This window comes from Chiloscyllium plagiosum, chromosome 1 (assembly GCF_004010195.1).
Source record: "Chiloscyllium plagiosum isolate BGI_BamShark_2017 chromosome 1, ASM401019v2, whole genome shotgun sequence".
Taxonomy (NCBI): Eukaryota; Metazoa; Chordata; class Chondrichthyes; order Orectolobiformes; family Hemiscylliidae; genus Chiloscyllium; species Chiloscyllium plagiosum.
The window spans coordinates 97062286-97075988 of NC_057710.1; the positions used below are offsets into that span (position 1 = coordinate 97062286).

The window sequence follows — 13703 nt, forward strand, 5'->3', positions numbered from 1 at the left end:
ATGTTAATTCTGATATCTCTCTCTACACCTTCTCTGCAGCTGTAACACTATTCTGCACTCTGTTCTCCCACCCTGAGGCACTTTGTATGCTATGATGTGCCTGTACAGCATGCAAAACAACACTTTTCACTGTTTCTCAGAACATGTGACAACAATAACTCAAACTTTAAACATTTGATGTCATCTCCACAAGGACTATGCAGTGGTGGAAGCACCTGTAACATGTAAAAAGACGACAATGAGGCCAAGTAGATTCTTACCTCATGTTGGCTCATTCACTGCCCACTGCATACCCAATCTTGCAGCACAGCTACGTCCATAGGAATTGGACAGTTTGATCACTCGTGGTGCTGCTGAGCCATTCTTAGTGATGGACGTTGAAATCCCTCATGCACAGTATGTTTTACACTCTAGCCACCCTCCATATTTCCTCCAAGTGGTATTCAACATAGAGGACTACTGATCAGTCAGCAGAAGGTATGTGGCAATTGGCAAGAAATTTGCTTGCCCATGGAGTTTGACCTGATGCCATTAGACTTAATGGGACCCGGAGCCATTGTTGAAAACTTCCGAGGCAACTCCTTTCTGGTTGAGGTAAATTGTACCATAATCAAGTGTGTACAATTTTGAAGATTATTCTTTCAGTGCTAACATTGCAAAAGTACATAATAATCTATTTAATGTATCTAACTTAATTTAAATTATTCACTTATATAACTTTATTTTGAAACAGAATTGAGTCCTACACACAAATCTTCCAACTTTTGTTTGCTACTTGAGTGCAGGTATTAGTCAGTTTACTGTAAGTGCATTGCACTTTGCACTACTTGATCACAATATGTGTTCTGCCTAAAGGCAGTGCCTTGATAAGTTCTATGTCTGTTGGCTCTGTGCTAGTCTTTTGACGTTCTATTAATTTCAATTTTCAAGCCATTCTCATTCTCCTCCTCCCTATTCCTTTGAAATCCTCCCTCCATAACATCTTTTACTGGTCAGGTTCCTCTTAGCATGTCCTGGCCAGCCTCCTTGTCCCTTCCTAATTTTGTTCAACAAACTTCTATCTTAGTTCACACTCAGGGATTTTAGAAATAAAAAGTCAATTAGTGATCAATGAACTTTGTAAATTTGAACTTCCCTTTGTGCTTACTTATTGGAGATACTTTGTTCTCACACATTCTGTATAATATAACAAAGTAATCACATTTCATTGCTAATTATATTTAGTGGCCAAGAACACATTACAAGATATTCCTGCATTGTTTGAACATTTCTTCAGTATGTCCAGGTCTCTGTACCTTTATTTCAAACAAATTAAATATAACAGTATGTTTTAGTGCAGTAAGGGCTCCTATGTCAAATTAATAATGGATGATGTTGTAGCTGCAAACTGCAATATATGGAGTTACATTTGTGACAATTGAACTGATGATTGGAAAAAAATCCTGTTATTTTTGACAACATTCCAGTGGGAATGTTTACTCATCCTACATTCAAATTTATTAAGAGTCTTTGAAGAGTTGAGAAATAGGGAAGCAGTGGATGTAAGTTTTGGTTTCCTTACCTAAAGTAAGATGTACTAGCAATTGAGGCAATCCAGAGAAGTTTTACGAGGTCGATCCTAGATTTGGAAGGATTTGCTTATGAGAAGAGGTTGATGGGTTTGTGCCTGTACTTTAATAAGTTTAGAAGACTTGAGAGGTGACCTTATTGAAAATACTCGTTTATTAGGGGACTTAATAGAGTAGACATGGAGATATTGGTTTATCTTGTCAGAGACTCTGGGATTAAAGGGCACCATCTTAGAATGAGGGGTTACCCTTTTAAGACAGAGCTGAAGGAATTTCTTTTGGATTGCTGTGGAATCTATGCTGTCCTTTACCTCACAAGACTGTATAAGCTGGATTGTTAAGTATATTCAGGGCTGAGATAGACAGATGTTTAATCAGTATAGACATTAATTGTTACAGAGGAAAGGCAAGAAAGTTTTTAGAATGATCAGATCATCCATGATTTCATTGAATGGCGGAGCAGACTTCATGGACCTGACTGTCCTGCTTCTGCTCCAATGCCTTATTGTCACATAAGCTGTAATGGGGGCAAAATTGCACAGAGCAGTCCAGATACAGTCAAACCAAGATTCGAAACAGTTGAAGCATTGCTACTCCTGTTCTTAAATTCTCTTGTGGTAAAGCTTAACATGCCATTAGACCTTTTAAATGCTTGCTGCAGCTTCAGTGAATTTTTTTTTTTAGTACTCAATCAAGGTACCACTGGCTGACCTGCAATTATTACCTAGCATCAATCACATTGCTATGGAACTGGCAACACATGAAAATCAGATAAAAGCCAGGGTTGAATCAGAGCATGGGGTGTTCTGGATTAATAATCCAGTGGCATTACCACTATTCCACAATCTGCTCATTGATGAGGATGACTTTGTTCCTTTTGTGAATGTCTGCACTTCTAACCTTTTCCGATTTATCTACACTTTCATGTCACACTATTGTTGAGACTTGGACAGTCTTAGATTGTCATGGGATGATAATTAGAGTCTCTTTTATTGGAGATGGTCATTGCCTGGTACTTACGTGACACAAATTCTACTTGCTACTGATCAGTCCAAGTCTGTATATTGTTCAATTCTTGTTGCATAAGGACACTGACTGCTTCAGAATCTGCAGAATTCCAAATGGTACAGAACATGGTGCAGTTGTCATCAAATGTCCCCATTTCTGACCTTGTGATGGAGGGAAAGTAATCGAGGACACTTGAAGTAAGGGAAGACGACGGCAAAGTGGTAATTTCACTGGATAAGTAATTCAGAGGCCTAGGTTATGTTCTGGGGCATTAATGTCCTTTAGGGATTGAAACTGCTATCCTTACCTATGCTATATGTGACTCCAGATCCACAGCAACATTTTTGACCCCTTATGGGCAATGAACCTGACTTTGCCAGTGATGCCCACAACCCATGAAGGTTGAAGATACTTGGGTGTAGGATCAGCAATGATGTCCTAGAGCCGAGATGATTGACCTCCAACAGCCATTAATCCCCTGTTGAAGATATATATAATGTTTGAGATGGACTTTTACATGTTTTGTTGTTTTCAGTTTTCAAGCCTGGAAATTCATTCATTTCCTGCTCATGTTTTCCTAATCTTAGATACAGCAAAAGTTGCCACCAAATTGGAAACACGATTTTGCTCCAATTGATTTAATTTCACATTTAAGTTGCAAATGTCATTAGCATCAGAGTGATGACAAGCTGCTGCCATTGTAAAGTCATATCCTCCATTTTACCATGGAAGATTCAATGGGAAATCTAATTGTATTGGAATGCTGCAACTATTTTTCATATTCAGAACCTCTTAAACATGACAAATGTTGCTATTTTTATGCTTTTCTGTTTGTGTTTACAGAAACTCTACATAGTATGTGATGTGGCGCTTATTGTCATCACAACCAAAAGTACTACCTATAACCTGGACTCCCCAAAGGATCCTGTACTGCCAACGAAGTTCTTCACCCCACCTGACAAAGTAATTTGTTAATTTTGTTCTTGAAGTTGGCTTTAAATATCCTTGTGAAGGGATGGTATTGGGGTGGTCAGCTCTTCCCAACAGAAACAAAACTGAGCGAGTCTTTTATTGGAAGGTTGACATTGGATTATCTTTCAGCAGAAATTTTGAACTTAAATGATTGAGGAAGGCATAAAAGGTGGTGAGAATGTGGGAAATATTCCCAGCAACAGCAAAATAGCCAACTTGCAAACTCACCAAGTTGGTAAGTGGGCAGTGCTAGGGCAAATGCATATTAACAAGAGCATGCTGTAGATTATTGCAGTAATTGGTCAGTGCGGTTTTAATCAGAATTTCTTCCTCGTTTACCATTCTTATATGCATGATAGGCTACGCAGTCTTTATCATCATAATTTAACAGCTGCATCAATGTAATTCTTAGATGGTAAAGAGAATATTCATAGTGCTGTGATGAACTGTTGAAAACAACCCATGTACCAAGATTCAGTGTTGGAGCATAACTAAATTCCAAGTATTGTGCTGTGAGATGGAGTAGGTTTCACATTTTTAGGTGCTTTCAGGTTGTGAACCATGGCAATTCATCTATGACACCTATGGAAGAGTATTGATAACTCTGTTTTAAATTTCTCAGTTTTGAAAATGATGCAAAATATAGATCACCAAAGCAATCTGGTGACATTGGTGTATACTAAATGTACCACACTATGGATTGGTAATGTTTCTCATTCATCAAGTGAGTTACAGAGAAAAGGCAGTTTGAAAATGGTCAGTTGTATCAAATGTACATTTCATGCTTCAAGTATGATTAGTAGAGGTCTGTGCAACATGTAACTCAACAAGCAAGATAAGGCATATGTATTCACATTGAGGAGGTTTCATGGTAGAAGGAGTAAATTACTTGTAATCTTTTGTTTTACTGTTTTAACGAAATGCATGTCCATTAGTTTCTCCATTGTAGCTTTGGTTCTAGATTTTTTTCCTGCCTCAATTGCAAATATATTGTTTTTGATCAATGTTTCTTTGTTCAGGACTCCAGTAATAACAAGTGCTACTTGTCAGATGAGGCAAAGACATTATTACTGACAGGGAAGGTAAGGTTCAATCCAGTCCTCATTACTGCGGTTCTGTGTTATAAAATTCCCCACATTTTAACACAGTTAGCATTAATTATGTGGAACTCCTGAGGTTAAGTTTGTTCTTAATAGAAAACGTACAAAGTTTTGCTGTGTATATGGTACATTGTTTACATGATCTGCAATTTTTGACAGGGCCCTTCAGGTTTCCAGAAATCAAAATATTCCATTTTTCAAGTGACATCTCGAAGTGTCAAAATTCAAGAACAAAATAAAATTGTATAAGTTGAATAATCTTTTATACTTTAACATTTTAGGTTATTTATGGGTTTTTTTTTTAAAAAGCAAATTCAAGATAGTTGTTTTGAATTTGGTTTGTGTAGTTTTCATGCAACTTTCAATATCTTAGGTGCAGTTCCACAAGTTTGACCATAAAACATAGGAGTAGAAATAGGCCATTCACCGGTCAAGTCTGCTGCACCATTTGATGAGATCATGGCTGATCTGATAACTCTCAACTCCACTTGCCTGCCTTTTCACCTTGATTCCCTTACTGCCTAACTGTCTCTTCTGCCCCCGTTCCGCCCCGCCGCCTCTCTTCTGTCTCCCCCCACCCCCCCGTCTCCCTCTCTTCCATCATCCTCTCCTCTCCTGCCCACCCCTTCCTCTCGCCAGCACCCCTCCTCTCGCCTGCCACACCCTCTCTTTTAGTATTTCTATTTTTGTTTTACTATTTGTAGGATTTTTTGTGCTTGCTGCTTGAAGACTTTTTTTTTAATTAGATTAGATTAGATTACTTACAATGTGGAAACAGGCCCTTCGGCCCAACAAGTCCACACCGACCCGCCGAAGCGTAACCCACCCATTCCCCTACATTTACCCCTTTACCTTACACTACGGGCAATTTAGCATGGCCAATTCACCAGACCTGCACATCTTTGGACTGTGGGAGGAAACCGGAGCAAACCCACGCAGACTCGGGGAGAATGTGCAAACTCCACACAGTCAGTTGCCTGAGTCGGGAATTAAACCCAGGTCTCTGGTGCTGTGAGGCAGCAATGCTAACCCCTCTGCCACCGTGCCGCATTTGAGTAAAAATGCTTACTCAAAGTGTCTGTTATTTTCCTGTTTCCCACTTGTCTCAACCCCTAATGGTCAAATGTTTACTTTAATGATTCTCTTTCTTTTCATACACTTCTACTGTCTGTTTATATGTTTTTGCTAATTTACTCTCATTCTGCTTGACACCCTTATTATCAACTTTTTGCCTGTGCTTTGCTGGTTTCTGAAACTGTTCCAGTCTTCAGGTGTGCAATTATTCTTCACAACATTAGTAGCCTCTTCTTTCATTCTGTTACCCTAGTAAGCCACAAATGGTTCTCCAAGTTTTTGTGTTTTAATTATACATATTTTCGTTCAACATTTTGAATTGTTCATTTGTATGTTTCTTGCTGTTTCTTCTCACACACGTTAGACTATTTACCCTAACTCATCCTGGCAAGCTCTCCCTTGATGCCCATGTAATTCAGATTTTTGTTTTAAATTTGAATATGGTGTTCCAAACTTAATACGTTGTTCAGTTGTGTGAGTCACACTTTCTCAGAACCTGTTACTATTAGATTACCAGTTAAGCCGCCTACACAATACCAGATCTAAAACAGCTTTGTCCAAGTTCCTTAACATGTTCTTCAGGAAGCTATCATGGAAACATTCTATAAATTCATTTTCAAGATAACCTTTGCCAAGTTGATTTGTCCACCCTGAATTTGAAGAAGTGACGGCCTAATGTTATTAATGCTGGACTGTTAATCCAGAGACCAGATCATATTGTGGAGACCTGGGTTCAAATCCCACAATGGCAGATGGTGGAATTTAAACCAATAAAAATCTGAAATTGTCAATTTGGTCAATGTCAGTTGTTAGAAAGAACCCTCACTGATGGCCTTTAGGGAATGAAACTGCCATCCTTACCTGGTCTGGCCTACACGTGACTCCTCTTGGCAATTAGGGATGAACAGTAAATGCTGGCCTAGCCAGCAACTAATCTTGTTAATAAATTAATTTTTAAAATTAAGATTCAATTTCCCCACGATTGTTTCATTGTCTTTGTTGCAAGTCAGTCATTATTTGCTTAATGCTCCATCCACTGGTACAACTAATGTTCAGATCCAAAAATACTAGTTGCATCATCATTTAAGATATGTTATTCCTAATTACCAAATTTCTATCAGTGCTGATTCTACTGATGAGTCAGAATCCGTTTGTTCTTCTGTTCATCTGCTATTGATTAATCTACCTTTTCATGAAATGTGTCCTCTGTTGAGGGAGATGATGGCTTGGCAGCAATCTCTTTGGACTACTAAACTAGAGGTCTTGGGCGCATGCTTTGTGGACATTGGTTCAAATCCCATCTTGAGGTTTGAAATTCAATTAATAAACCTCCTAGTCTGAGTAATGATGCCCATGAAACCATTTGTTTCTCTAATGTATTTTAGGGAAGGAAATGATGCCAGTCTGGCCAGATATTATACCAGACGACAGCAATATGGTTGACAACCCTCTGAAAAGGCCGAGCAAGCCACTCATTTCAAGGGAAGTTAAGGATGGGCAAGATTACTGGTCTTTGCAGTAATGCCCAATTTCCAAGGAACAATCTCACCTTGTAACTGCATCAAAGTAATGACATAGTTGAATCTAAACCATTCCTCTCCATTAGTGTCACTAGTTACAGTTGGTTACTATAAATGTTGTGTTTTCAGAGGATCACTAATTTTATTATTTTTCCACTTTTTTTTAAATGTGGAATTACTACTGTTAGACTCCCTGTCCTGCTATGCTTGGTCTTTCTCCAACTCGCTACATTCACGTATTCCCTTTCCCTCCTGTCCTACTTAATGGTAACAATTACCCTTCTAGTCATTGTCTTTTGAAACTAGGCTGAATTTTAGAATGGCTCGAAAGATCATGAAATGAAGTTGATGTATTTAAGTAATAATTAACGAGGTTTTTAGCCTGTCAATCGTGGAAACTGTTAAAGGCATGACATTTTCATTCCAATTTTTTATATCAGCTTACAATAAATTTAAAGTTTAATTTTACGAATAGAATAATTGATATAAAGGCTGAGATCCATGCTATTGAGATGTTCAAATAATCAAAGCTTGGTTTAATTGAGAGTTTGATTTCAGTTATTCAGGAGTGTGTTATCACCAATCTTTGAAGCAGTCATGAGTTTCCTGGAATTCAGAGTTCTGTTAAATGTGCAATGTAATTTTGAACTACTGTACTTGAATATCGTTCATAAAGTTAACAAGGATTACAATATAAGAAGTTTATGTAGATCTATATGCAAGATCCTTCTTTCACTAGTTGCTTGGCTCAATGTGATCCTTTGGGTGTAATTTCAGTTTTTAAAATGAGCTTCAAGTGAAACAATTGTATACTATTTGAAAACAAAATTATGGTAGTATGTTCATTTGATAAGAGTCATGACAGTGATCTTATTTTTCACTGTGGTTAAATCATAAAAATTGGTGGTGGTGTTGCTTTCATTAGTCATAAAATTATTACCCAATTTTCTGAAATATAATTCTGTACTGTCGAAACATGACAGATTTTTATCAGACTTTGATCCATCGCAGTGCAGGTTGTCACATGCACTGTACTTTGATTATCCGTTTTGTGGCATGTAAATGATCTGTTATATCATGCATTTTCAGCAGCATTGCAGTAGTCTGTTTATTAAATATTAATTTCAGTATTTTTGGAAAAGTACCAGCTGAAGAATACTGCAGTTAATTTTTCCCAGTAAATAGTTCAGGTTGTGGCATATTGACTTGTAGGATTCCAATGCACGGTAACTTCTTGTTTCTGCAAAACGTTTAAAACCTGTTAGTTCATTTGAAGGATGATTCATGCATATGTTTTAACACTATTGTTCTCAGCCCAAACCAGCCACTGTACTGGGTACAGTAAATAAACCATTGTCAGCTGCTGGTAGAAGACCACAAGACAGAGCTGCAGGGTTAGAGATGGGAAGTAATATAAGTGGAAACTCCGAGCCCAGTTCACCAGCCCCAAATAGGGGAAGGTAAGCTATCACTCTGTTGTTGTGCTTAACAGAAGAATAGATTGGACCTTTCACAGTGTTGTTGGGAATTATCAAAATTATATAGATTTGGAAAGATGTAAAGATCAGAAAAGATCATTTATTAGCTAATAGCTAACTACATTAGCTAGTTTATTACCTAATGTGATGAGACTATCCTTGGAAAAGCTAGTATAGCCCATCCCTAATTATTTGTGAAAATAGGACGGTGAAGTTTGAACTGCTGCATTTCATAATGTAAGTACATTATGTAAGTACACTGCTGTTAAGTGTGTTCAACATTTTTAACTTTGTAACTGTGAAGGTGAGTGATATATTTCAATTGAATTGAACTAGCTTTATTGTCACGTACTCAAATGAAAAGTTTATAAGTTGCTATTTGCAGCATCATCTTAGGTACAAAGGTGGGTAGGTACAGCTTCAGTTACAAGATTCCAAGATTTCCAAGTCAAGTTGGTACAGTTTTGCAGAGGAACCTGCAGATGGTGAAATTTCCATGCATCTGTTGCCCTTGCCCTTCCAGGTGGAGCGGGTCACCTGTTTGGAAGATGCTGTTGAATGAACCTTAGTGAGTTCCTGCAGCACATCATGTAAATGGTATAAATTGGTGCCAGTGAACACCAGTTGTGGTTAGGGGTGCCAATCAGGTGCGCTGTTTTGTCTTGCATGAGCTCCTTGAACGTTGTCGGACCTGCACTCAGCCAGGCAAATGGAGAAAGTCCATCTTGAATTGTGTCCTGGAGATGAAGCATAGATTTGGGGAGCTAGATGCTGAGTTATTTGCTGGATGCTTCCAAGCCTCTGACTTGGTAGAGTTACGGTGTTTGGAAATGTGTTGCTGGAAAAGCGCAGCAGGTCAGGCAGCATCTAGGGAACAGGAGAATCGACGTTTCGGGCATTAGCCCTTCTTCAGGAGCCCTTCTTCAGAGTTACGGTGTTTATATGGCAAGACCAATTAAGTTTCTGGCCAGTGGTAATGTCTAGAATGTTGATGGTGGGGAGGTTCAACCATAGCATTGCTGCTGAATATTAAGAAGTTCTTTCTTGTTGCAGATGGTTATTGCACTGCAGATATGTAATACCAGCGTTACTTGCCATTGATCAGCCAAAGCTTTGATATTGTGCAAATCCTGCTGAATATGAACATGGACTGCTTCAGTATCTGAGAAAGGACAAATTGTGCTGAATATTGTGCCACCTTCACCCTGTTTTTGATCACATGCTAAAAGAAATACTGTTGATAAAGTACCTGAAGATAAGAACTAGGAGCAGGACTGATTATGGCTCATCTTGAACTTCTTTGCCACTTTCCTGTCCATTTACCTTATCCCTGAGACATCAAATATCTCTCTCTTTCAGCCTTAAATGTATTCAGTGATAGAGTGTCCACTATTCTCTGAGAATTCAAAAGATTCACAGCCCTTTCTTTGGAGTAATGATCATCCTTTACCCTTATCCTGAAATTGTGGTCCTATACTTTAGACTAGGGACGTAGTGGCCTAGTGGTTTTATCGCTAAGACTAATCCAAGAACTCACCTAATGTTCTGCGGACCCAAGTTCAGAGCATGCCATGGCAGATGGTGAAATTTGCATTTAATGGAGCGTCTCGAATTAAGAGTGTAATGATGACCATGAAGCCATTGTTGATTATCAGAAAAACCCATTTGATTCATTAATGTCCTTTAGGAGAGGAAATCTATCATCTGTACCTGGTCAGGCCTACATGTGTCTCCAGAACTTTGACAATATGGTTGACTCTTAACTGCCCTCTGGGCAATAAATGCTGGCTTAGCCAGAGATGCCAACATCCTGTGAGTGATTTTTTTAAAAATTCCCCAGCCATTGGAAACAATCTCTTACTATCTATCTTATAAAACTCCTTCATAAGCTTCTATGTTTCAATTGAATAATATCTCTTTTCTCTAAATTCCTGGGAATAAAGGCACATTTTAAACAGCCTTCCACAGGACAATGCCCTCATTCTGGGGACAATTTATTAACCATCTCTGACCTGCCTCCAATAGACGTACATCTCTCTTCATTGGAGGCAAGCACTGACATAGTATTCTGAATTGGGTCCCAACAAAGCCCAGTATAGTTATCACATAACTTCTTTATTGCAAGAGTCTTGGAGAACAGGAATGAAGGCCAAGGGTACCGTTAAACCCACTTTATGTACTGTGTTCAGTTTTCGATGCCATAGCATAAACCTGGAGTGAGTTCATCAAAACAGTACCAAATTTATTATGAGGGCAGGTTGAATAGATGAGGCTTGGGTCTCCTGAATATGGAAAATTAAGGTGTGATCTAACTGAATTGTTTAAGGTGACAGAATAATTGATTGACAGAGATGGGGAGAAACTATTTTCTGTGATGGAATTATTCAGTACAAAGATACAAAACTTAAATTTTAGGATGTTTTATCTAAGGAAGCTTCAAAGCCATATTATGAATACTCATCATTTCGAAATGGAAGTCCAAGAAAGAATCTGAAATTATGTAGGTGTTTTCGTGGACTCCCAGCAAATGTTCACGCTCCCACATTTATGACCATGAGATGTAGGAGCAAAGTAGGCATTTGGGTCCATCAAGTCCTGGCCCAACCATCTTCAGCTGCTTTATCCAATGACCTTTCCTCCATCAATTGATTAGAGGTGAGGATGTTTGATTGCACAATTTTCATAACCAATCATGATGACTTAGTTACTGTTGAAATGCAAAAAGACCTGGACAATATTAGGGTTTGAGCGCAAGTAGCATTTGCACCACACACATACCAGCCAATGATCGTCTATAATAAAAGACAATCTAGCAAAGCCCCTTGACACATAATGGTGTTACTATCAATGAATCCCCCACTGTCAACAGCATGGGAGTTACCATTGACCAGAAACTCAACTAGAAGAGTCGGTCAGAGGCTCAGAATACTGCAGCAAGGAACTCATCACCTGACTCCCAAAAACCTCCAAAACACAAGTCAGAAGTCCAATGAAAAAGTCCTTACTTGACTGCAGCTCCAACAACACCCGAGAAGCTTTATATTATTGAGGACAAAGCAGCTCACTTGATTGGCACCACATCCACAAATGTCCACAACCTCCATCCCTGATGCTCAGTAGCAACAGTGTACTATCAATAAGATGCACTGCTGAAATTCACCAGTAAATTTCAAAATCAAAAGATATGGAGGTATGGCATTGAGGGTGAGTTGGAGGTTTGGATTAGGAGTTGGCTGGCTGGAAGAAGAAGAGGGTAGTAGTTGATGGTAAAGGTTCATCTTGGAGTGCCGTGGATTTGGCAGGTTACAGCGGGATATAGATAAGCTGCAGAACTGGGCGGAAAGGTGGCAAATGGAGTTCAATGTAGTTAAGTGTGAGGTGATTCACTTTGGTAAGAGTAACAAAAAGATGGGGTACTGGGCTAATGGTCGGATACTTGGTAGTGTGGATGAGCAGAGGGATCTTGGTGTCCATGTACACAAATTTTTGAAAGTTGCCACCCAGGTAAATAGTGCGGTGAGGAAGGCATATGGCGTACTGGCTTTTATTGGTAGAGGAATTGAGTTCTGGAGTACTGAGGTCATGTTGCAGTTGTATAAGACTCTGGTGCGGCTGCATCTGGAGTATTGTGTGCAGTTTTGGTCGCCATATTATAGGAAGGATGTGGAGGCACTGGGACGGGTGCAGAGGAGGTTTACCAGGATGTTGCCTGGTATGGTAGAAAGATCGTATGAGGAAGGGCTGAGGCACTTGGGGTTGTTTTCATTGTAGAAAAGAAGGTTTAGGGGTGACTTGATAGAGGTGTACAAGATGATTAGGGGTTTAGGTAGGGTTGACCGTGAGAACCTTTTTCCACATATGGAGTCAGCTATTATGAGTGGGCATAGCTTTAAATTAAGGGGTGGTAGGTATAGGACAGATGTTAGGGGTAGGTTCTTTACTCAGCGAGTCGTGAGTTCATGGAATGCCCTGCCAGTAGCAGTGGTGGACTCTCCCTCTTTATGGGCATTTAAGCGGGCATTGGATAGGCATATGGAGGATAGTGGGCTAGTGTAGGTTAGGTGGGCTTGGATCGGCGCAACATCGAGGGCCAAAGGGCCTGTACTGCGCTGTATTCTTCTATGTTCTATTCTTATACAGCACCTTCTAAACCCATAACCACTTCCATCCAGAAGACAAGGACAGCAGATACGTGAGAGCACCAACTGCAAGCTCCCCTCCAAGCTATTCAGCTTCCTGACTTGGAAATAAATTGCCGTTCCTTCACTGCTGCTGAGTCATATTCTGAAACTTTGACCCTAACTGTTTAGATTACTTACAGTGTGGAAACAGGCCCTTCGGCCCAACAAGTCCACACCGACCCGCCGAAGCGCAACCCACCCATACCCCTACATTTACCCCTTATTACCTAACACTAAGGGCAATTTAGCATGGCCAATTCACCTAACCTGCACATCTTTGGACTGTGGGAGGAAACCAGAGCACCCGGAGGAAACCCACGCAGACACGGGGAGAACGTGCAAACTCCACACAGTCAGTCGCCTGAGTCGGGAATTGAACCCGGGTCTCTGGCGCTGTGAGGCAGCAGTGCTAACCACTGTGCCACCGTGCCGCCCACAAACTGTGTCTACCTACTGCATGTGGATTGCAGCAGTCTCCCACCAAATGCCACTAAGATGGGCAGTAAATGCTGGTCAAGTCAGCAGCATCTAAGTCCCACAAATGGAAAAAATTGATAACCCAGTCAATGACACCTATATCCCACAATGAATATTTTTATAAGTTATGATCTGCCATTTGGTGAAAAATTGACTGATTTTATAATCGTCAACTCCACTTTTTTGCTGTTTCCTCATAACCCTTGATTCCCTTACTAATTAAAAATCTGGCTATCTCAGCCTTGAATGTACTTAATAACCCAGACTTGACAGCCCTCTGTGGTAAAGATTCCCAAAATCCCCTGAGAAATGAAATTCCTCCCCA

The 13703-nt window shown here is 39.7% G+C and overlaps 1 protein-coding gene across 9 annotated transcripts in view; it reads left to right on the forward strand.

Annotated features, from left to right (window-relative positions):
• The window catches only part of pds5a (PDS5 cohesin associated factor A), a 220537-nt gene that overhangs the window by 192593 nt on the left and 14241 nt on the right, over positions 1-13703 (forward strand). For all 9 annotated transcript variants that reach the window (XM_043692710.1, XM_043692723.1, XM_043692753.1 and 6 more), the window contains exons 28-30: positions 3420-3539; positions 4568-4630; positions 8557-8702. In XM_043692710.1, the coding sequence (XP_043548645.1) occupies positions 3420-3539; positions 4568-4630; positions 8557-8702 (329 nt within the window). The remainder of the gene's footprint in view (positions 1-3419; positions 3540-4567; positions 4631-8556; positions 8703-13703) is intronic.